Consider the following 25,992-nt stretch of genomic DNA (forward strand, 5'->3'; position numbering starts at 1 on the left):
AATTAATAAATAAATATCAATAACCTCGGTATCTAATAAATAACTGAATAATAATATTTTTTTAGTTTATTAAAATTTTAAATATTAAAAAATAGGTATAAAATGTATAATTAATATCAAATAATATTAACATTAATAGAAAGTCAAAGGTCAACAAAATCCTAGCAAAAAAATTCAGTTAATGTCTCACAAAAATTATCGAATTTTAACCTGACAGGTGGAGGTCGGCAAACAAATGGTGGGGAAAGGAGTATTTTTGCCCGTGCCTTTATTTGCCTTAACCCAAGTGAAAATCGGAGCAGGAATAAATAGGGAAGACAGAATGGAGGGTGATAATTTATTGAATCGTCTAAATTACTTTTGACCATTGATTGGGAAGACAGTCGGCTCGGTTCAAATAAAGAAATCCTTCAGTCTAATTAAAAATAGAAGAAAAATATAATACAATAATTTTTTAATTTATTTTCAATTTTTAATTAATATATAAATAGAATTTACGATACATTCTATGCGATGCATATGGAAATTGGAAAATTGGGGCCATATTGGTAGAGGATCCCTAGATAAATGAGCCTCGAGAAGAGCAATTGGACATAAGATTTTATTTTTCTAGAACCCACATCACTAAATTTCTCTGTCCAGACAAACAAAAACTGATAAGATTGTTTGGCTTTAAGCGATTAAGAAAGTGATAATTAGCAGTCTCTCCTTCGATGGCTGATCACTTGCGTCCAGATATCGGAGACTCTACCAATGGCTTACACACAACATTTTAATCAGATCTTCGCATGGACAGTGTTGAAGTGAATTAAAGAGACCGAATAATTCAGTGGCATTTAAGTATTTCTGAATTTGAAAATTATTATTTTTTCTTTTGTTTTGGCAAAACAGTAAGTCCTCTCCCATAATTTTGTGGTGAGACTTCTGGTTTGTACATGAATATCCAGACATATTTGGATTGAAGAGCGAATTTAAGCGCCTGAATTGATTGAAAACAAGAATCATGGGTGAACGTAGAAGACCTCACGCTGTTCTGTTTCCTTTCCCCGCGCAAGGGCATATAAACCCCATGATGCAGCTGGCCAATATGCTTGTTGAACAAGGATTCATTACTAGTTTCGTCAACACCGATTACAACTATTCTCGTATTGCACAGGCCAACAAACATATCGGCTGCAATGATTTTGTTTGTGGGGAAGTTTCTATTCGTTGGGTAGTCGTCCCAGACGGCCTTCCTCCTAGCGATAAACGCACAGACGTTTCCACGTTGTGTCATTTAGCAGAAACCGTCATCGTCTCCTTCATCGACAAACTGATTGGGGAGATGGAAGAGCAGGACCCTGAGCAAGCTATCTGTTTGGTAATGGACGGCATGTTGTCCACCGCGTTAGATGCAGCCAAATGCCACCGAGTTCCAATGGCTTCTCTCTGGACATCACTCATTGCCACCTATGCCCTGCTCTATGATTTGCCTAATCTAGTCTCCTCCTCTCTTCTCCCTTCAAATGGTAAGCCCCACAATTCCTTTTAATTACACAAAGGTATGGAATTCTATAGCAATTGAGTAATCTCATGTATTTTGAATAATTTACAGGAGTCCTCAAGGACTTTACGATGGTGAAATATCTTCCCTCCATGCCGCCTTTCTACTCTGCACACCTTCCTTGGGTTGTTGGATTTGATGAAACCCAGCAAGAGTTTCTCTTCCGCTTCAATGAACGTTACATGGAAAGAAACAGAGAGCTCAAATGGGTGTTATTTAATTCTTTTTATCATTTGGAAGCCCCTATAATCGATGACCTAATCGCCCAAGGAGCTTCGGTATGTTCAATTGGTCCCTGTATTCGTACTCCCCGTCTGAATGGACCGGAAGTTCATTCTGAAATCACGGCGAAATTTTGGAAAGAGGCAGCAGAATGTTTGAATTGGCTGGACAATCAGTCTCATTAGAGTGTGGTGTACGTGTCCTTCGGAAGCCTGGTAATAGTGAAGCAGAGACAGTTAGAAGAATTTGCGCTTGGCTTGGAGGCCACCCAGAAACCGTTTCTGTGGGTTCTGCGTAGCGATCTCATGGACGGGTCAAGCGCTTTACTTCCTCCAGGATTCATGGAAGCCACCAAAGATCGGGCATATTTTGTTTCATGGTGTCCACAAATGAAGGTTCTTTCTCATCCTTTTGTTGCGTGTTTCATCACTCACTGTGGATGGAATTTCGTAATGGAAAGCATCGCCTTTGGAGTGCCCATGCTCTGCTGGCCTTACTTTACATATCAATTTTTCAATTGTGTTTATGTGGTAGATGTGTGGAGGATTGGGCTGGCCTTGAATAAAAACAGCGATGGAATAACTGAAAAGAAAGAAATCGAGATCGAGGTGAAGAGGGTGTTTGAAAATGATGAGATGAAGGCAAGAGTTTTGAAATTGAGCGAGGAAGCGAAAGACGCAGTAAAGAGCGAATGAAGGAGGAAATCTCATGTGATGAATAAATCTTGTTCTTTTGGGCTCAAACAAACATGGAACGATGTCTTGAATTCTATTATTAAACAGCCCGTCGCTGCAAACCAACAATAGTCCAAGCATTCTGTGGATTGTGTGTAGAGCATACTACTCTGAGACTGTATGTGGAGTTTATGACACTTTCAAATGTTTCTTAATTTTTTTTCCTGGTTGACCAATGTGGTTCAACTGCGGTTGATTCTAATTAACCTTTGATGACCAGGAGAAGCTTTTGCTAGTTTTTAGTTTCCCATGATTAGATTTTTAGTCAATTATTAATAATTTTTCGAAGTACCCTTTTTGGATAAAAGTTTGTATTGTCATAAATAAAATTATCATATTATTTAAATATTATTTTAAATTAAAATTAAAAAATATTATCTATAAAAATGTTGCTGAAATAAATATGTAAGTATTTATGTATAGCTCTAATTAAATATTGGCTACTTTTTAAAAATAATATATAAATGTTAAATATTTTTAATAATTGATTATTGAAATAAAAAAATTTATTATCTAAAATCAATAAGTAAATGATAAGTGTTTATAATTATTTTTTATCAGAACTAAAAATATTTTTTTGTATAATATATATTAATTAATTAAACAAAGAGGATTAAATATCAATTAATATAGATCATTTTTTTGATTAGTTGCTATGGATTAGATTAAACAATATTGGATATAAACTATAATTATATTATAAATAGTGTTTACTAAATAGAGAAATTGTTTAGATGTGTAACTAAAGAATGATTATCATTTATTGAAGACAATGATATTTATCTGCCTTAAATTAATATATGTCCTAGACAACCATGCATTTAGATTAAAATTAGAATATTCATTTTCACTTTGCTCCAATTCAAGCTCATTATTTTGAGCGTTGTTTGAGATTCCCAATCACAACTTTTCTCTATAGCTAAAAACTCAATCTATATTAAACTCAATACTCCTAGCTAGTGATATCCTCTATTACATTTTTAGGTATTTTTTCAAGCTAGTTGTTCAAAAAATTATTGTGATAAACAATAAGCTACAAACATACACAAGAATTTTATGCTGAATTTTAACTAACTCACATGCATTGAAATGAGTGTGATTAGATATTTTACATTATTTTCCTTCATTTGTGTGTAGATGCAAATGGATAGACTTGAAGATATTCCAAATTCCTAGATGAGTGCAAATGACTTTTAACTACAAAGGCTTTTGAACTATTATCCTAGGATCAAAATGTAAGACGAAGCTAGTTAATTAAATTTTCATTTTTTCTTTTTACATTTAAATAGATCAAGATTATAGCTGTTGCAAGGTGTGCACCCTTGGTCTCCTTGTGTTGTGCACCACTCCGGTTTGTGACATGGCTTAACCGCCTCCTATGGATTTAACTAATTAGATGATATATATTAGAATTGATATTTTTTATTCTATGCATTACTTCAAAGGCTAAATCAATGAAGAAATATTCATTTATCCATAATCTTACTGTTATGTTATTGTCCTACTTTTCTAGATGTTGTTTCAGATATTTTAAAGGTTGTTTCAAGGCGTGAAACTATTGAACTATTTTCTCAACGATGTGGAATTGTTGATCACACCCTTGATCACTCTAGATCAAAAGTATATTTATTATCTCCAAGATAATTGTTGTCATTTTATGACACCCTTGATCCATCAGTGAGAACCAATCATAGATATGTTCCATGGACTAGTGTTGCCCAAGTTTGATACAAGAGAAGACGATGGAATCATAAATTATGAAGTGTTGTCTTGTCGGAAGTTCCTTTCCCAAGCCTTCTCTTCCTCTCTCTTTCCCGAAACTCTGAAATCGCGAGGTTTCGAAGTTCCAAGAGAGAGGAAGTGTATGTTGTGATTTTCTTTGACATGTATGCTGTGTTAGCTTGTCTTCTGAGTGTGACTTGTAGGAATCCTTCTCCACTCTTGACACTTAGTAAATTCTAGCGTCCACATGTATTGGAATCATTCATACAACTGAAGTTGTGCATTTCTAGCGTGTTTCAGTTAATTCATTAATTCATTTTGGTAGGGAGAGAAACAATCTCTTCTTGGTGCATCACCTCTATTTCAAACAATTCTCTCTTCCCTTTACCTCTACAAGTTGTTATGATAGGCTTAGGAGTTAGTTTTAAAGTGTTGAGTTGGTTCAACACTTGCACCTGGATTGAGATGGAAGTCGACCTTCTCTGAAGATTCTACCCCCTTGCGCAAGGTCCCACACTTCAAGGTTGTTTCAATATTTCACAAGGTTGTTGAGTTGATAGCTCAGCAAGGGTGCAAGCTTTTGTGATAACAATAACTTCATCAATTGTTTGAGAAACTCCTACTTTGACCAGTGATGAAGTAAAGCATTATAGTTAAAAACATTGAGTTCTCTTTAGTTTGCAAGCAATTGTTACTCATCTAGGTGGGTAACACGTAGTTTGAAATTCAAATAAGGATATGCCTATATTCAACTATTCTTGGTAGAAAATAGTTAGTCAGTCATCAGTCGTTCAATATTGTCAATTTTAATTCTCAAACTTTATTTCACTCCCTTCTGGGAGCTAATTTGAATGCAATTTAGAAGTTGATCTAAGTTTTAGTGTGAAAGATCCCATGAGAGGAAGAGTGTTTCTCGCTAAACCAAAGGGAGGCAATCTTGTGTTATCTTTTGTTATTTCCTATTTGTTTTCTAATTATCTTTTCTTCGGCAAGTTCTAAGTTTTAATTAAAAATCAAAGATCATTTTCTAGTCTATGATCGCTATCATTTGCAAGTAGTATCTGGTTTAGTAATATTTAAGAACAGTTAATTCACTCATGGATGTTCTAGAATATCATTTTATTGAGCTAGTTCGAATTCAAAGTTTTAAAGTAGTAATTGCATTTAGATTATGATTTTGATACCAAGTTATAATGGTGAAGGCAATAGAAATTAGACAAAATCTTTATTGAATTGATTCATGCAATTTAGTTTCATTCTAATTATTTTGTATAATAGTGTTTCAATTTCCTACAAGTGTAAAGTAGATTTATTTTCAGCAAAGTATAATAGAATTTAAAATTTGAAGGTGTGTTGTACATTAAATTTGATTTTAAACATAGTTGTAGAATTTCATGAATTAATTCCAATCGAGTTATGCTTGACTTGAACTAAAATCACCAAAGTCTCTTTTTAGGATAAGTTAAGCATGTTAGTTTCATTTTTTGTTAGAATATCATAGCACTGTTAGTTTAGAACTTAGTCTTAAGAAGTGGTACCCAAGAGCTCCTGACGGAGCATGACTGACGTGTGATTCATTTTGTTTTTGTGCAAAATCACCCAACTTGAATAAATCCTTATCACATATAGCTCTAAGACACACCCAATTCAATAATTAAGAGATTATATTATGCGAGTTGTAACATCAATGACCTCACCCATCATTTTTGGTATCGTTGTCAGGGAATTAAAAGATCTATCTATCAAAGTTTGAAGCCTTAATGTTGATAAGGATAAGTATTTTAAGTTGTTGATGAGAAGAGCTAGAGATCCATTTGGAAGATTTTTTCCAAGGGATTATAATATCTCAAGGCTCGGAGATATTTGAAGAACAACATGAACACTTTGAACACCAAGAAGACCGAGATGAACAACAAGAACAATTAGAGCATCAAGAAGAAAAAATGGGTGACTTTGTAGTAGCTGAGGAACCTCCACCAAATAGGACATTTCATATCCTATTAATTTGAATGTAAGAAATGATGATCCTCCTATGAAGAGTATTTCACCCTTTGTTTTACCTACTTTTAGAGGAAAAACTTTTCAAAATCCAGGTGACCAATTCCTCTTTGAGTTTAGAGTCTTGTGTTAGACTTATGATTATACAATTGATAATTAGAAGTTGAAATTAATTCCTTCTACTCTAAAAGAGTCAACTTTATGATGGTTTATGGGTTTAGGTGCTAGCTCAATCTCATCATGGCAAGAGATGGAGATTGTATTTTTAGATAAATATCTAGATTATTATCGAGTGAGAGATAGGAAGGAGGATCTATTCCAAATGAAACAAATTGGATGATGGAATTTTTAAAGATTATGCTAATAGGTTCCAGTTTGTACATAGAAGGTGTGTTAATGGGTTGGATTCAATGAGATCAGTAAGACAATTTTCTTAAGGGGAATTGATTATGAGTCTAGAGAAGATTTGAATTTGATGGGAAAAGGAGATATCAATAAGCTTCCCTTGGAGGATATTATTGGTTTATGTAGAAATTATTCTAGGACTAGAATTAGGACTAGGGATTTTAGAAGAAACAAAGATTCAACTCCTAATGTATCTCAAGTAATGGAGGAGATAGAAATTTTGAAAACAGATATACTCTTCCACGTTAACACTTAGGTAGAGAAAAAGAATACAAAAAATTTAGCCAATTACTTTTCAAAATGTAGGGGAAAACATCTTCTGGGGGAATGTCCATTGAATCAAGTTGATCTTTGTGAAATTTGTGAGAAAGAACACGCAACAAGCTCTTGTAATCTCTTACCATAGATTAAGAATCATTTGAACAAACCTCCTATAGTAGAAGAAGAGATTAATTATGTTAGATAGAGACCATATAATTTAGGTTTTAATTCTTATCAAAGACAATATGGCCTTAGAAACAATTGGAATCCTAATCCGTTGCAAAATGTAAATCAATGGACCCCTCCATTTTCAATGCAAACACCCATACATCTTGGGGACCTCTAGAGTGGATTAGTCCTTAATAGAACTAACCACATTGGAAACCAAATCAACCGCCATTGAAACCACAATATTAACCCAATCAAATGTTTCATAGCATCAAAGTTAACAACAATTTCAACCTTGGCAAAACCAAGGATCAAAACATCCATTTTTGCCTCCGTTGAGGGGATGGTTGTCTATGGATGGTGATGGGGTTGCATCCACTCTTATTCAAATTTAATTTTGTGGGTTATTGGGGTTGTTTTCCCTCTACCTTGGCTTGTGATGTTATGTGTTATGGTGTATGATGCACTATATGACCTTTGTTAGAAGGCTATATTCCTTAGGTTCCTACGACACCAAGTTGTGGTCTATTTTGGAGTTTATTGGATGCCCACCACTTTTCTCTTTCCAATGTTGTTGTGCCTCTTCTTGGTGCTTGTGGATTTGGTCCTTTCTCCTTGTGTTTTTGGCATTCCCCTTATGTTTACTAGGGAATGATGTGCATGGGTACTCCTATTGAAAATAGTTTGCAACTCTTGGCGGTCCTACCTAATGGACTTTCTTGATCATTGAGATGGGTGGATTTCCTAAAGGCCCCTCTATAGAATTGTTAGGGGGCTATTGGTTAGGTTGGATCATGTAGAAAATATTTCCCTACTTTTTTTTGGTTCTCCATGCTAAAAGAAGCTAGGTATGTGACCCTACGATTTGATGACGAGATCAAGAGTTTTTAGGGTTTATCTTTGCAAGCCCCTATGAAAGGCAATGTTCCCTTTCAAGGTGGTTCTTAATCGCTAGCTATGGGAGGGCTTTGAATGCATGTTGAGGGTTGGTTACCCTATGAGTGTTTAACCAAAGAGGGCTTTGTGTCCTTTGTGCTTGCTTCTAGGGTTAAGTTTCTTGGTTGGATGCTGCTCTTTTTATGGGTCTCTATTAATACCCCCTATCCCCTCATCATATGGAGTGCTTTTACGGTTCAATTCCCTTAGAGCATACTGTGTGGAGATTCAAAACCTGGATATACTTTGCATTGGGTTTTTATGGTGGGCCTCTTCCCCCATTTTCCTTCTTTTTCGGCTTGTGAGTCCCATTGTTTTTGTAGACGATAGATCTATCAAGGTGATCCAAGTATCTATTGAGGTGGTCCATGTTATTTTGTTTGCAAGGTTTTCCACTAGTTAAAGGTTTAGGAACTCCTTTCAAAATCCTATGTGTTTTTTTGAATTAGTCCATTCACAAGTTACTTTGTTTATTATTTTTCTAGAATGTCTATATGCTTATTCTTTCACAAGTTTTCTAGTTTTCTCTAGATTTTTTTGGTTTCCCTCGTAGTCTAAGTTGTAGGGTGGTCCTTTTGGTAAAAATTTGTGGGAAGCCTTTCAAAATTAATTGCATTATGATTGTTCCCTTGGTTGCATTGGTTGCAGTGTAAGAGGGCTTTCCATCTATATGGTTTGTGGCTCCTTCCTAGACCCCTATGTTTAGATTATGTAATTTTATTGTGTTGGGATCTTTTTTCCTACCAGTTTGGTGCTCTGATAAAAACTATCCTTTCAGAATGGGTCTTGTACTTTTTGGTTTTTTTTGGTCTTGGTGGTCTCATTGCTTGTGATTTTCTCCCCTTTATGCTCCTATGTGGCAGCTTTGTAATGATTTGAGCCTCTCTCGACTTAAACTAATTAGAACATCCTCAATTTACCTAATCCTAATTAGTAGTTACCAATATGCATGGAGTGCAATCAAATTTTCTAAGTACAAAATGGTAAAATATCTCATATCAAATTACTAATCCTATCAGTAATGTAATGTGTGAATTCAATTGACTAGAGAACACTAACGTCTCACATGAACTTATTTTTCAGTTAGAATGTCAATTTTACTGATCACCATCACCAATTTTTTTAAATAAAAAATTAACCAACTAGTATAATTAGATCTAGAAGATTATAATGTACCAAGGAGCTTACTTCAGGATTTGTGACAGTTGCAGCTTCAGATGCAAAGAGTACTTGTTTATTCCTTAAGTTGATACACTAATGGTTATCAAATGCTAGAAAACTTCTTAGATCCATCTCTACTAAGCTCTTATTCTCTCTTGGCTTGCATTTTATTATGAGTTTCTTTGCATATGACTTAATTATGGACAAATCTATGAATTTGCAGATTCTTATTAAAACAACTCCTCAATGAGAGGTGTCAATAGTGTGAACCTCAATGAGCACAACCAAATTTCTCAAATTTAAGCCTTTTTTTAATGAAATAGATCTTGATTTGTTTGAAGCTTATGAAATCTAATCAAAGGTTTATCAATACAAATTGTTAAAGGGATATAATGCCATCCCTTCTTCCCATGGGAACCCTAAAATTGGCCCCCCAACCTATACATGCAAACATCATATATGATATAAGTAATTTCATTCTATGGTTTTTCAAATAGTAAGAAATCTTTGATTTTATTTGTGAGATGTTTAGAGTTTAAATAGTTTAAAGATGAAGAAAATTTGAGTTATCTCGAGAATTTAATTTTAATTGAAATAAATTTTTATTTAGTCACTAATACATTTGGTCTAGATTTCCGATGGAGGATTTTGACGGAGAAGGTATATTGTGACCAAATTCCTCGGAATTCGTCGGAATTCTGATGGTAATTTGACATTTGGTTTCGACAAAGAAGGCATTAGTAATGATTTTTTTTTTTCAAAAACGTACCCACGTTCGTTGGAAATTCAACGACAACGACCATTACTTAAAAAAAAGAGGGCAAGTCATTTGTACATTGCAATCCCATGTAGGCGTTCACATTGACTTCAACCCCCAACTTGTGTTGCATTGCAATATTGCATAGGAGGTAGATTATTCACCTTAATTTCACCATGCAAAAAATTACACCATTCAAGATATTCCTTTCAAGAGATTCTACAACTTTTGCTTTTATACATGTTAGCTATGCTTGCATTCTTGTGGGATATTGACCGATTGTAGAAGCAACTCTTGGAGTATGAGACCTTCCTTTTTAATGAAAAATATGTTAGGAAATGAGACATAGGTTGGTTAATTGACCAAGTTTTAGATGCAAATTGGTCAATCTCATATTCATACTGATTATCCAATCTCCAGGCCGAATGACTCCTGGTCAAAGGTGTGGTTCCCTGAATGCGTAATCCCTATAGGAATCCACTCATCATAAAACCATATATCTATGATTGAGGAGTGAGAGTTAAAGTTTCTCAGAGCAATCCCTTTGAATAAACTAATATCTATTGAAGGGGAATTCCACCCATAGAATTGTAGGGGTTTAAGAAACTACGATCTATGGAAGGGGCCGATTAGACCTTCCAGACCTTCCTTCCCAGAATCAATATTGTATTCTCGATGGATATAACTCCTTGATTAGTTGAGGGATGCTTCGAGAAAGTTGTGCCTAGAATCAAGTAAGGCTCTCTACAATAAGGGGACTTCGAGTTCTGCCTCCCACTACCTTGGGGGTACACTCCAAGTCTAACTATTTGTTCTCTGATTCATCGTTTGGCCAATATAATGACATATGGATGGATAGTCACATTAGTCCCCTTGCATTGGAGTTGGAACTCAACAGAGTTGATATCCATCCCCTAGTGCTTCAAGAGGAGCACATTCATATGAGGGACAAAAAGAGTCATATCACTTTGAGAGTTTTCACCAAGATGAGTAGCCCGAGTATGGACCTCAAATATTACAAGCTTTATATAATTTGATAGGTGTGATATAGGATAGGTTTTCACCCACAATAGAGGCACGTCATGAGGATCCACTTGTAGTAGAGGAGCATATACTTGCATCTTGGGATCTTATTAGGAGTTCGCCTTGAATTTGGCAAATACACATAGAGGAGATAGAATATTGATCAATACACATTACCTAGCCTCATCATGCATAAATAAAAGAGGTATAGACTATAAAAAGCACATATCATGAGATAAAGGATCATATTCGAGAGTTGCTTCATCTCCAATCGTCTACATTTTTAAGATCCACAAATGGGGTTGAGGCTAAGTCTTGGTTACTTAGCTTGGACTTATGCTTTGGGTTGCATCTATATGTGAGCAACCTAAAGGCATAATTTCCAATACAATTTTTGAGAGGACTTGCTTCCACCTTGTGGTAGGAGGATAAAATGCACCAACTCACATTTGAAACCCTATCATGGGATACCATTTTGGAGTACTTCAAAGTGCTTTCTATTTTAAAATATTTTTGACAGAGATGCATAGATGAGTTTCACAACTTACATAATGAGGTTTCATAGTGGCTCAACATGAGAGTTAGTTTTTGGAGTTCTTGTAGTTTGTAGATTACATTCAAGACAAGTTACTTGTCAATTATTTCATTAGGGGTGGAAAGCCCAAAATTTTAGTTTTCGTACACATGGACAATCCAAATGACTATAGGGTTGCTATGGAAAAGTCTCTTATGGAAAATGAGATACATGGGAGGACACAAGAGGCATGAGAGAAGTTTGTAACCTTGATCGAGGGAATAAAGTGTCCATAGGCCTCCCCATCCTTCAAAGGAGAATTTAGACTTACTATAGGATTTTAAAAAAACCCCAATAGTATCAATATTAGGGACAAAGGTCTAGAGCATAGTAGGGGCCATAGGGTTGTCACATGTGACCATCATCGACACAAGGATATTTTAGGTATGAGAGACTATAGGGATATCAAGCTAGGCCTTCTATTGCTCAACAACCTTTTAGGGGAGAATGTAGTGTTTTTAGTAGTTAGGATCTTCTAATTATGGTGGGGCCTAGCCAACATTGGGTTATATGAGAGGCACATGTTATGTATATGTTAGTAGTAGACAGAGAGTGCCCACAAGGCTTTAGAGTAGGTGGACACCATCCTAGGATGTCAAAGTAGATATTTGATATGTGGGTAAAACCCATAGAGTTTTTTCAATGATTGAGAACTATCAAATTGACCATTAGTCCATGATCATCAAGGTTGTAGGTATGATTAATAGTGAATGAGTTAGTGTAACATTTGATTTTAGGGCATCTTTTTCTTTTATTTTCCCATCTATAATGGAGTGTTGAAAGCTAGTGGGCATCTAGATAGGATAATAGGTGGAAGGTTGCTTTATTCTCAAGGGATCACAAGGTGGTTGTAGATTTAGTGGTTAGGGTTTTCCAATTGGCTTTCAGGGGCATCACCATGTATTAGTGGATCTTTGAATTACACCCTTGTGATCTTACAACATAGTATTCGACATGGATTGGCTTGATGCACATTAGACTATGGTTGATTGTATCTATAAGGTGACTAAGTGTTTTGATGATCATGGCATGATGATTATAATTTCAAGGCTACATAGACCCATAGCTCTTCATTTTTCTATGTAGTTTAAGTAGAGAATGCATAAGGGATGTTATATGTTTCCCTCATTATGGCTCTAGTCGAACCCATATCTTGAATTAACATTTACATTTATCAAACATCTTCTTTGTTATAATCAATCTGTGCATCTTTCATGGTGATTGAGGTTAATAATGAACATGTGAATGAATAGTAGTAGTTGTTCTAGAGCTTTTCTTGGTTTCATTTTCAAGTTAGAATTGGCAATTTTGGCATGATAAATTATTTGCATACAAGGTTATTTCTATATTTTGTTGATAATGTGGGTTTAGGTAATACTGATAATTCATTTTGTCGTAGTCTTGTTCTATCTTTTGCAATTTATTTTAACCTTTTAGCTTAGGCAGATTGAGAAATTGACATTCCAATTTGATTAGTGACATTTTCCCCTTGAACAAACTGGCCACATGAACACTTTGTTATCTTGTATCATTGTTACCTTGGGAGGTATGACTTCCTAAGAAATGATAAATTCTAAAGGTAAGATAACTTAACTCAAGGGACTAAGATGGTATCCTACCATGAAAGATGATAGTTCTAAGCAAAATACTACCTAGTGATATGAAAGTTGATGCAAAATAGTAAGGACAACAATGAAATGTATTTTGAACTTTGACAATATTGAATCTTTGGGTGGAAGTTTGAATGGATTGATACCAAAAAGGAATGGTGATGTAGAGAATCCAATAAACTCAACCAACTAGAGAGATATTTCTCCCAACTCACCTATTCAATCAGGTGTCAACCCTTCACTGACTCACAAGACCCCTCACAAGGCCACAAGTTACTCAAAAGGATTCAATACCCCAAAATACATCCATACTCACCAAAATAGGACAAATAAACATGTCTAAGTCACAATACAACTATCCAACATTCAATCACCACCGACACCCTCAACCCTTATTCACACAAATCCTCCTTCAACTAGGTCTTCTAATCCCCCCTGGTACTCAACTCACAAAATGTATTAGATATACAAAAACCACTGTACTTTCGGATACTATTACAAGGACCACTCAACATATACCACCATGGGTCATTACCCTCCCAACCACCCAATGGTCAAAGGAAGATTCATTGCTGCAACACTCACTTTTTGTGATAGTCTCAAGCACTTAGGACAGTCACTCCTTTCATGGCCATTCTTCTTCACAACACTCTCTAAAATTATTTATGATGATTTTTTACCTCCTTAAACCTTCCACCAACACCAAACTCCTTCCCAATCTCGCTAATGGACTAAGTCAACTCATTGTCAAATTATGACAGTCAATGCAAGATTTAGGAAAGTCATACACCCTCACGGATTGATGGGATTTTTTGGTCACCAAACACTTGGATTATGTTTATAACTCCCTCATAAATTACCCAATCCCTTAAAAAGACCATTCAAGTACCCTTGAGTCAATTACACCATCCAAACTCCATGCATACACTGTGTTCTCAGATTAAGACACAAAAATCAACACCTTCCACATATTTGCACATGCCAAAATGCTCATGAGACCCTGTAATGATTAAGAAAACAAAATACATGATTTTATGGGTCATCCCATGCCTTCAAATGGATTTATCAACATGGAAATGACCCCTAATACATTTTAGTTTGCCTCAGGTTACCTAGACTAGGTTTTTGACAGTTTTCACCAATTTGGCTATAACTTTTGCAATATAGAATGAAACAAGATGAAACCAAAGGGAGATTGAAGAGGATTGACCGCCATAACACATTAAAGATTTTTTTCAAGAAAAATAACTATATAAGGAACACCAAAATCCAATATAGCAGTTTGCAACGTTAAAGAATTCATAAATTGTAGGGTAAAACGGAGATATTGATTTATTGTGCTTAGTTACAATGCTCAACCGACCCTTGGTCATGGAGAGTTCATTATTAAAAAACTCCAAATCCTCCCTCAATGGTTAGAACCACCTTTTAAACTTGTGTCAACAAACTAACACCTAATTTCTCATAAAATGCACAAAATGTTGCTTTAACAATGTTGAAAATATTAGCAACTTTGTCAAAAATTCATCCTAGACTCAACCCAAGACCATTATGACTCAAAAATGATAGAAATAGGTTCAAATAGGTCTATAAGACCTTTACATATTATTAAAAATCACATTTGACCCATTGAGACATATTTGCAACATAGTGACAATTTTGACAATATTGATCATCATGGCCCCCACTAGGACTCAGTACACCATCTAATGGTCTTAATGACATTTATTACATAAAATATGGTCTTCTAAGACATTATTAATAACCAAAATAAAAAACCTTGACCTATTACTAAATTGGCTTCATGGTGGCCATCTTGTGCTAGGTGCTCTTGCCCAAAAGGATGATATGATACAGTGGAGAGAAATATGAGGGGGGAGTGGTAGGAAATGTTAAGGGTATCTTCTATGTGGAGAAAGAGGAGGGAATGGGATGTGTGGGGAAAGGGGGACATAAGGGATATAAATGATGGAAGAAGGAGATGTGTGGGGGGGAAAGAGGTTTAGGATGTGGGAGGTAGAAGGGGTTGGAGTTAGGATATGTTGGGGAATAAAGTGGAGTGGGAGGTATAAGGGGGTAATGAAAGGGTAAAGGGGATGTAGGTTATAATGCGAGTTATAAGGAGAAAGGAAAAAGGGTAAGGGGGTAGGGTGGTAGGTGATAAGATGGAAAGGGTAGGTTAATAGGTGTGTGGTAGAGGTAAGCTTAGAGAAATAAAGGAAGTAAGACTTATGGGATGTGGGTTAGAATAGGTGATTTTAGGGGAATAAAGGGGTAAAGGGGTGGGAATTGTGGAGGGGAGTTCTAGATATAAGGTATGAGGGGAAGGGAGATGCTAGGATATAATAGTGGTAGGGGTAAGGTGGAAAGGAAGTTAGTGGAGGGAGGTGAGGGTGTAAGATGGAAGGGTAGGTTTAAGTTAAGATGTGAAGGAGGTTAAGGCATGAGGTATGAAAGGTGGATAAAGGATAGAGGATAGGAAGGTAGGTGAGTTAGAAGGTATGGTAAATAGAAGTGAAGAGTGTTAGGGGAGGTGGAAATGGAAGGAAATGGAAATGGGAGTGATTGGGTTTGGGCACCCATAGATAAGATCGACAGAAGTGGAAGGGATTATGCCTTGGCTGGGCAAAGGGAATGTTAAACCTCACTTCATTTCAAAGAGAAATACTTGGCCAGCTCCTAAGCAACTACGAACAAAAGGTTAACAACAAAGACTCAACAACAACCAACTAAGCTAATACAACTAACCTAGAAAGCCAAAAAGTGGGGGTTCCCATTTGCAATGGGGTGATGTGTGAATACATCACAACAAGATGTCACTCTTTCCACTTACCTTTCTTTTTGTGAATATGAATAACACTATTTTGGAAATAATAATATAGATCCTCATCCATTAAAAAATAATTATAATGGTAAAATTAATAGACCTGTTGTAGGGTCCTCCAAGCCTAGAGTAAGGAGTTTGAAGCATAGATACATTGATTTGGCCTTGTCGCCATCAATAAGTGTTGACCTAATAGGAGATGTCTTGAGACTGACAATTTTGGAAGTGTGGCATTGCTAAGAGCCAACACTTAGGTGTGAACCTTGTCTTTGTTAGAGTAATTGGGTCTTTACTTTATTAATTAAATAATATTTGTTTAATTATTTAAGTTCCCTATTATCTTTTTACACTTAAGCTAACATTAGGTGCATAATAATTAATTCTTTTATTAATTATTATGTGCAAGCCTAGGGTTTTCCCTTTTAGGGTTTCTTGACCTATTAAAGGTTAATTTTCTTTTCTTTGTATCATTATCTCATTTACACTTTTGGTGAATATTGAGCTCTCCTCTTTTGAGCATATTTTCCTGTGTTTTTGTTCTTCATATTATTTTGCTTCCTTGCCTCTCCTTGTAAAAAATTATTTTTAGCTTGCAGAAGATCTTTAGGCTCCTGTGGTGTTGTGTTTCTCAACTCTCTCATGGTATCAGAGCTTCAGATCTGTAGCTATATGTTCTTTCTTTGAGAATTTTTGCATTAGAAGCAGATCTGGGGTTTCAGGAAGTTTTTTTTTGTACTTAGGGATAGGCCTCTTTTTCTAAGCAGTTTGGGCCTAAACAGACCTCACCATCGTGCTCAGAAGGCCCAAAAACCCCTATAGTCATGTAAAACTTGGCTAATTTTGACCCGTGAGCAACTGGGGGTGATTTTTTCTCCAACACCAGGTCGTACAGCTCTGGCATGCAAATTGAGAAAAAAATTTCAAAAAAAATATATTTTTGCCTTTTTACAGCATGCTGGCCAAATTTTGATTTTTCAAAAAAAAAATCTTCAAAAAAAAATTAAAAATTAAAAAAAGGGCTTCAAAAAAAACCAAAGGGTTTCAAAAATTTTTTTGGGGGGGGAGTTGTTCTGCACAGGGTACTGGACCTAATAGTCTAGCCGTTGTACGACCCCTACCGAACCTGTCAGTTTGGCCCCGCCGGCCCCCACTGACCCTCCAACCTCCGGCCCCCGGCGGCTTCTGCAAGCTCCACTCCGCTCCGCCGACCGTCTACAGCCCTAGCCCGCCGCGCCACCCACCCACGCCAGCAACGCTGCCAGCTGTGTCGCTATCGCCTGGCTCCGCCACCACCCCCGAACAACAACCTCCTTCACCGCCCATCGCTCCTCCTGGGAGCACCGTCGGAGTTCTACCGGTGCACCACCTGAGTGTCACCCCTGCGCCACCTCCTCTTGGCTCCGCCATCGGACCACCACCCTCTAGCCTTTTTGAGGGAGGGTTCGTTGTTTGGCCATATCTTGAGCATCCGAGGTCATTTTTTGGAAAAAAAATAGGCGCCAAAAAGATGGTTCTGAGTCGGACGTCGTGGTGTTGGATTTTGTTTCTGACTTTGCTATTTGACTATACTTTTTTCAGTCAAAGTCAAGCCTCTTTTTTGCACTTTTGGGCTCGTAGAATGGGGCAAACGGACTCCGTTTTTTGAAAACGAATAGGCGTTGGAAAGCTCTCAGCATTCTCTATTCAAATTTGTGATCTTTTTTCTCAAAATTTTCATTAGGTACCTGATATGTCAGTTTGAATTTTTTTTGCTTATGCACTACTTCCTTCTCATCAGTATGTACTAGGGTTTGGGTTTATCTATTGTGAGGGGGTGTTTTTTTCTCGCTTTCTATCATTTATATCAGAAATCAAGAACACCAAAACTCTCAAAACAAACAAAACCTTCTACATCTTTTATTTATTATGAAAGATCACATAATAAAAAAAAACCAACAAGCAGGTGCAGGTGCAGGTGCAGAGTTTTGTTCTCATGGCAGATCCTTCAGTTGAGTTGTTGAATTCACACAACTATCACACCTGGAACCCCCTCATCATGAGGCTTCTCTGGGCACGAGGGTTGTGATCTTGTATGGATGAGGTTCAACTTGTATTGCAACGTCCTTATGAGCTTCTTCAGCATAGGAACAAGATGGATGAAGCCATGGGTTTTCTCTCTTTGCATGTCTCTAACAGTCTTCTATTTCACCTTGATTAGTTTCTCACTCCTTGGGCTATGTGGTTGAAGTTTGATTCTCTCTTTGAGAGGGTTAATGAGATTCAGGCATTACAGATTGCGACAGAGTTGGTTTCTTTGTCACATGATTCCTTTCCCACCATTGAGGATTTTTTGAACAAGTTCAAGACTACAAGATCCATTCTTCAGGAATGTGGCAAGATCAAGACAGACAAAGACTGCATTCACTTGATTCTTTCGAAGCTTCGGGGCCACTTTCAGTTTTTTGCCTTTGCTTTCTACTCCACCATGGATGGCTTGGGTGCTCGTTTCAACATGCCTACCTTTGATGTCTTTTGTGAGTGTTTGTCTTATGAGAAATCTCATCTTTCTCAGCTGGATAAGCTCTTAGGATCCAAGAACAAAGCATTGGTTGCTCAGTCCTCTAAGGAGAAGCAAAAGCAGAAACTGAAGCCCAAGAAGAATTCTGCCAGCAGTGAGTCTTCCTCTAAGCCACCTCCTACATCTGATTCTAAACCTCCATTTCCTCCAAAATAAGGGAGATATTTACAGTCTGGTGAGTCTTCCTCCAAGACTAAGAAGAAATTAGGAGACACTTGCAGTTTTTGTGGCAAGGAAGGACATCCCGTTTCCAGGTGTTGAAAACAATTAGAGGCTTTAGAGGAAGCCATGCAATAGCATCACATCACCTCACCTCAGGCATCTTCTTCTTCCATAGGGAAAGGTCATGCTCTCACTGCTCGAGCTTTGACCTATGGGTCCACATGGATACTAGATTCTCGTGCTTCTCACTACATGACACACACTCAGCAGTTGGTTACTTCTCTTGCCTCTTGTGGTATTTCATAGATTGTAGTGGGTGACTCAGTTCAACTTTCACTCTTGGGTTCAGGTTCTATCTCTCTGGATGGGGGTACTCTATAGGATGTTCTAGTTGTCCTTGACATCTCGACGAACCTCCTGTCCATTTATCAGATTTGCCACTCTGGCTCTGGTAAGACAGTTGAGTTCTCACCACATGATGTGGTTATTCGGGACCTCCATGACCCTGATTTGGTTGTGGCTACTGGGTGTGTTGATACTGCATCTTGTCTCTACAAATTTGATGAATTTGAGCCCCCTTCGGGTATAGGTTCATCTCTTATAGCACATGTAGATTCAGTGAGTCAGCTTTGGCATGAGCGCTTGGGCCATGTCAATTATAGATATCTTCAGTAGATGAGTACATAGGCACTTGTTCTTGGGCTCCCATAGATTTCCTATACTGATGGTGTTTGTCATGGTTGTGTGCTTGGCAAGCATCACAGAGATCCATTTCTGAAGGGAGGAGCCTCTCATGCTTTGGCACCCTTGGAGTTGATTCACAGTGATCTCATGTCATTTCCCACTCCTTTTTTTGGGGCCAAGTATGTACTTACTTTTATTGATAACTTCTCCAGACACACATGGGTGTACTTTCTTAAGTAAAAGTCTGATGTTTTTGATTCCTTTCAAATCTTCAAGACATTTGTAGAGAAACAGTCTGATTGCTCTATTCGGTGGATACGTACAGATAATGGGGGGGAGTATGTGAATCAGGCTTTCAGATATTTTTGCACTGAGTATGGTTTGCAGCATCAGTTTACTGTTCCCTACACCCCTCAGCAGAATGGTGTCGCTGAACGCAAGAATAGAACTTTACGGGAGATGGCAAATTGTATGATTCAGTCCAGGTCCATGTATTCATCTTTTTTGGGCTGAGGTTGTCAATTGTGCCAAATATATTCAGAATCAGATGCCTCACAAGGAGATTCGACATATGACTCTTGAGGAGGCTTGGTCTTATGACAAGCCTGATGTTTCTTTTTTTTGTGTGTTTGGCAGTCAGGCATGGGCTTTTATTCCTAATGCTCAGAGGAAATCCATGGAGTGGAAGAGCCGACCCCTCATTTTTGTTGGCTACTCTGAGGATGTTAAGGCATATAGGTTGTTTGATCTTGATTCCAGAGAGGTCCTGTTTCGATGGGATGTTCAGTTTGATGAGAACCTTCCCACAGTGGATACCCCCAACTCCAGTGTCTAATCCTCTGCCTACTCCTTCCACTGCATCTCTTCAGGATCTTTTTGTTGATGATTCTGATGATGGTGTTGATGATCCACCATCCCCACCTTGACCTGCTCCACCTCAGATGCCCAAGTGGGCTCTCCTTACTGTTGAGGTGGTAGGTCCTATGGCCGGTAATCCTTCAGATACTCGTCACACCCGTTCTCATACTGTGGGTTGTAGTCTTTTGAGTTATGCTATTTCAGATGATCCTCAGAAGTTTTGAGAGGCTACAGGACACCCTGAGTGGGATTGTGCTATGGAGGAGGAGTATTCTTCTTTGATGAGGAATCATACTTGGGATCTTTGTCCTCTTCCTAAGGGCAGAAAGATGGTTAGATGCCACTAGTTGTATCGCACTAAGTATGTTACTAATGGTTCCATTGATAAGTACAAAGAACGTCTTGTTGTGAAGGGTTTCTCACAAGTTGAGGGTATTGATTACTCTGAGACTTTTTCCCCTGTCACCAAGATGAACTCTATTCGCTTTATACTATCTCTTGCAGCTTCTAGGGGATGGCCTGATTTTTAGATGGATGTGAAGAGTGCCTTCTTACATGGGGACCTATAGGAGGAAATCTACATGGAGCAGCCTCAGGGATTTGTGTAGGATAGTTCTTTGGTTTGTAGACTTCGGCATTCATTGTATAGTCTCAAACAGGCCCCTTGGGCTTGGTATGAGAAGATGGATTCTTTCTTGCTCTCCACTAGGTTCACCCATAGTCATTCTGATCACATAGTGTACATTCAGCTTCTTGAGGGTGAGATCCTGATTCTTGTGCTCTATGTTGATGATCTCCTCATCATAGGTAGCCCATCCTCTATGATTTAGCATATTTAGCGAGCCTTGATGGATCAGTTTGAGATGACAGATCTTGGTCTTCTACACTATTTCCTTGGCCTTCAAGTGAATCAGTCTTCTGATGGGCTCTCTATTTGCTAGCAGAAGTATGCTCTTGACTTCCTTCAGCACTTTGGCATGCTTGATTGCAAGCCTTCTCCCACTCCTTTTTAGTCAAGGGTTGTTTTGATTACTGCTTGTCCCACTCCTTTAGTAGATTCTACACTTTACAGGCAGTTGGTTGGCAATTTGTTGTACCTGACTCACACTCATCCTGATATTTCTTTTGTGGTTGGCCTTGTCTCTCAATTCTCCCTTGATCCTCATGAGAGTCATTGGCAAGCTGCCAAATGTATTTCGAGGTACATTTGGGGCTCTAGTTCTCATGACATTCACTACACATCAGGGGAACCTCACATTATTGGCTACACTGACTCAGATTGGGCTTCTAATGTCACTGATCGAAGGTCTACTTCTGGCTTTGTTTTCTATCTTGGCTCTGATCCTAGCACATGGTCTTGCAAGAAGCAGACTATTCATGCATTATCATCTACAAAGGCTGAGTACCGTGTTGTTGTTCTTGCCAATCATGAGATCTTATGGCTATGACAGTTGATGACTGAGTTTGGTTTTCCTCCTGATAGTCCCATTGTTCTTTGGTGTGACAATCAGAGTGCTATTCATATTTTCCGCAACCTGATAGAGCATTAGCGGATGAAGCACATTAAGCTTCACATACATTTCATCCACCAGTTGATTCAGGATGGTGTTCTCATTCTGGAGTACATTCCCACTTCCGAGCAGGTTGCAGACATCTTCACGAAACCTTTTGCATTGCTGTGCTATCTTTAGTTGCACTCTATGCTTGGGGTGAAGGAAGTTGTCCTTGGGGGGTCTTTATGAGGCCTCCCTTCCTTCTTCTTCTTCTTTCAGCAAGTTCTTTTATCTCTTTTTGGAGAGGATTTTTTTCCCACTGGGTTTTCTCCTTTGTCTCCCTTTCATAGAGATTTCATTGTATTTGGGTACCTGATCAGGCCTTGTTGTCGGGACCCATCTTTCTTGCTTTCAGTAGTTGTTCTAGGTTTTAGCTTCTCCCTAAGTCTAGCTTAAGGGGGGGTGTTAGAGTAATTGGGTCTTTACTTGATTAATTAAACAATAGTTGTTTAATTCTTTAAGTTCCCTATTATCTTTTTACACTTAAGCTAACATTAGGTGCATAATAATTAATTCGTTTATTAATTATTATGTGCAAGCCTAGGGTTTTCCCTTTTAGGGTTTCTTGACCTATTAAAGTTAGTTTTCTTTTCTTTGTACCATTATCTCATTTACACTTTTGGTGAATATTGAGCTCTCCTCTTTTGAGCATATTTTCTTGTGTTTTTGTTCTTCAGATTATTTTGCTTCCTTGCTTCTCCTTGTAATAGATTGTTTTTAGCTTGTAGAAGATCTTTAGGCTCTTGTGGTGTTGTGTTTCTCAACTCTCTCAGTCTTCACAATTTATGATCAGTTTCCATGAAACATGACTCTATCCTCATGGTGTTAGATCAATTCATATTAGTTTTCACAAGCCTAGAAGCCAAGTAATGTATCCAAGGGTTTCTAGAAGAATGGAGTGTATGATCATTGACTTTGTATGTTGAAACCATTATACATGCCCCTCCATTGAGGGTATTGAGGAATATTGGGAATAGTGTGTTTTGGTGAAGAAACATGATGTGAGAAGTTTGATGCAGAGGCAAGGGTAGAACTCAATATTTAATATTAGGACAACAACCACATTGATTAGGCAAGTCAAATAAGGTCTCTCCAATGTTTAGGATACACAAGGGCAGAATTAGTCATGTAAGTATGCATGAGCATGGGAATGGATAGTTACTTTCCTTTTAAACTAACTTGGGTCTATGACTCTCTATAAATTGGGTCTATGACTAACTCAAGTCTATGACTCCCAACGGGCATATCACCTGCTCTAAATCACCACAAAGCCATTAGATATGTTTTGAGATGAAAAAGAAAAGTTAAATGGTTTTGGTTCAATTTGCATAATTTCTATGTTCAAGTAATTTAATTTGGTATATTGTACTAAAATGTGATTTCATAACTAACATTTCAACTTGTATATAACTAGTTTTATAGCCCAATTTTTTTGCCTGTGAAGAAAGACCATGTCAGACAATATCAGCGAGCAACAAACTAAGGAGACAATTGCTAGATTGTGGTCTAACTTGAAAAGAAAAGGTGATGGAAAATGTTATTGACCCTACACAATTTGTAAGGGGTTAAAGACTAGAAGACTTCTAATCAAAATGGCTAAGAAACATTGTAGGCTGCATGGTCACATTGAAGGTGGACATGATTATCATCCATTGGTAAATTTTTCATTATATCGTTTTACAATTTATATACATAAGAAATCACTTGATGATGAGATCATGATCATGGTTTATTTATTTTATCAATTTTATATAGTTTGAGCACCCCGAAGCACATGATATGGATCAACACAACCCAAAGAATATGGTTTTCAAAGTGGAGGAACATGGAGGTGTGAATATTGAAGCTGAAGATAATGATCCCATGGAAGATGATGATCATGAGCCACAAAACACAATTGAAGATGATGGTGCAAATACGTTGATCCATGACACATTCAGTACTGGCACAACTGATCATGATGATGAAGATGACCTTGATGTTGTTCATGATGTCCCTCTACTTGAGAAGGCATCTAAGGCCCTTTATGAAGGCACCTAGACAACTCTTCTCTCTGTTGTATTGTTGTTGGTGAACTTGAAGGTTATGAATTGTTTATCCAACATAATAATCTCATGTATGTTAAGGTATGTCATATATGTCATTATAGTTAATAAATGATGAATCATGCTATAACATTAATATTCTTTATATTAACAAATTATATTTTTTTGTTGTAGATTGATAGGTGAGTTTTTGTTACCACCATCAAATATTCTACGTCGCTCATACCAAGAATTATCTGTCATTATGAAAGATATTGGAATGGAGTATCAAGCAATAGATGCTTGTACCAATGAAACAACATGAATTTCAGATTGAATGTCTTAAATGTCATATCAGTAGATATCAAACAGATCAAATAACAAGAAGGGTTCCTCGCAAGGTTCTTCGCTATATTCCCATTATTCCACGTATGCAACTATTATTCAAGTGCACTAGCTTGGCACAATTTATGGATTACCATGCATGCAATAGAAGTCGAGATGCCATTATTCAAATGCCTACGGATGGTTCAACATTTATGGACATAGAGGAAAAGTGGCCACACTTTAAGGAAGAACCTCATAATCTCAGGCTTTCATTGGCAGCAAACAGTGTCAATCCATTTGGAGAGCTGAGATCTGTTTACTCAATGTGGCCTATTTTTGTTATCAACAATAACATTCCTTCATGAATGTCAATAAAGAGGGAGCACATAATGTTGGCAATGATTGTTCTAGGTATTTTATCATTTAATAGTCAACTAGATTTAATAATAAATCTTGCAGTAAAATGGTCATAATAATTATGTAATGTTTGTGTTCATTCGATTATGTAAGTACCAAGTTAAAGATATGAATGTATATATTGAGCCTCTTATCGATGAGTTGTTGGAGTTATGGAATGGTGTCACTATGTATGACATCTCTATACCAATAAGACAAAGACAATTTCAATTCCATGTGATGGGTTAGTGCAAGATCAAGGGGGGCCAAAAAGTGGCGATGTGAAAAAAATAGCCTTCTTCACTCGCCTAAAAATGTGAAAATCCATGTTGACTTTTTGCTTGGTCTGGGTGTCAGTACACCTTGGCCTGGTAATTACCTATCCAAATCAGATATCCGATTAAACCAATTTAATTGGATATCCGATTTTTATTTGTAATTTTAATTTAAAAAATATATTATATGTTACATATCATATAATATATAATCTATTATTATATTATATAATATATATTATATAATAATATATATAATATAATATAATATTATATTATATATATTATAATAATGTAATATTATATTATATATAACATAATAATGTAATATATAATATAATATTATATTATATTATATAATAATATAATATAATATTATATAATAATATAATATTATAATATAATATTATATTATATAATAATATAATATTATAATATAATATTATATTATATTATAATATTATATTATATTATAATATTATATTATAATATAATATAATAATAATAATATATTATATTATATTATATTATATTATAATATTATAATAATAATATATTATATATAATATAATATAATATAATATAATATTATATTATATATAATACAATATAATATTATTTTATATTATATATAATATTATATTATATTATATTATATAATATAATACAATACGTATTATATAATATATTATTATATTATATATGTTATTTAAAAATAATATAAGTACAAAAATTGGATATCTGATTTTCTAAGACTTTTATATTTTGACAGTGGCAGCTCGTGAGTCATTTTTAACTCACGGGCCACGCGATTTCGTCATAATTCGATATCCGCTCCATCCGATATCCAGTTTTTTGACAAAAAATTGCTAAAAGATAGATTCAGAGGTAAGAATTTTATCGTTTTGAATCATTTTCATTCATTTTTTCTATTTTTTGATAATGTTTATTTGATTTTTCATTGAAAATATGGTTTTTTTAATCGAAACTAGGTTTTTTTAAATCAAATACCTAATTGTTTAAGTTTGTTAACTAAATTTAATTGTTTACATTCAGTTAAGTTAAAAATGGGGGATAACAATGAAAACACTAACGAACCACAACTGCAACAGCCAAACCCTCATTTGCCAAACCCCCCCTCAATTCAGGCATTGATTGCATAAAATTTGAATGAATTGAGGGGGATTGCAGAAGTATATCATAGGATCCCTCATCTAA

At 36.4% G+C, this 25,992-nt stretch overlaps 1 protein-coding gene across 1 annotated transcript in view; it reads left to right on the top strand.

The window, feature by feature from the left end:
* The first annotated feature begins 1,003 nt into the window (after positions 1-1,003).
* Positions 1,004-25,992, top strand: part of LOC131055562 (UDP-glycosyltransferase 85A5-like) — a 33,663-nt gene continuing 8,674 nt past the window's right edge. The window contains exons 1-3 of the mRNA XM_057990028.1: positions 1,004-1,508; positions 1,595-1,821; positions 1,951-2,445. Of these exons, the coding sequence (XP_057846011.1) occupies positions 1,004-1,508; positions 1,595-1,821; positions 1,951-2,445 (1,227 nt within the window). The remainder of the gene's footprint in view (positions 1,509-1,594; positions 1,822-1,950; positions 2,446-25,992) is intronic.

This window comes from Cryptomeria japonica, chromosome 10 (genome assembly GCF_030272615.1).
Source record: "Cryptomeria japonica chromosome 10, Sugi_1.0, whole genome shotgun sequence".
NCBI lineage: Eukaryota > Viridiplantae > Streptophyta > Pinopsida > Cupressales > Cupressaceae > Cryptomeria > Cryptomeria japonica.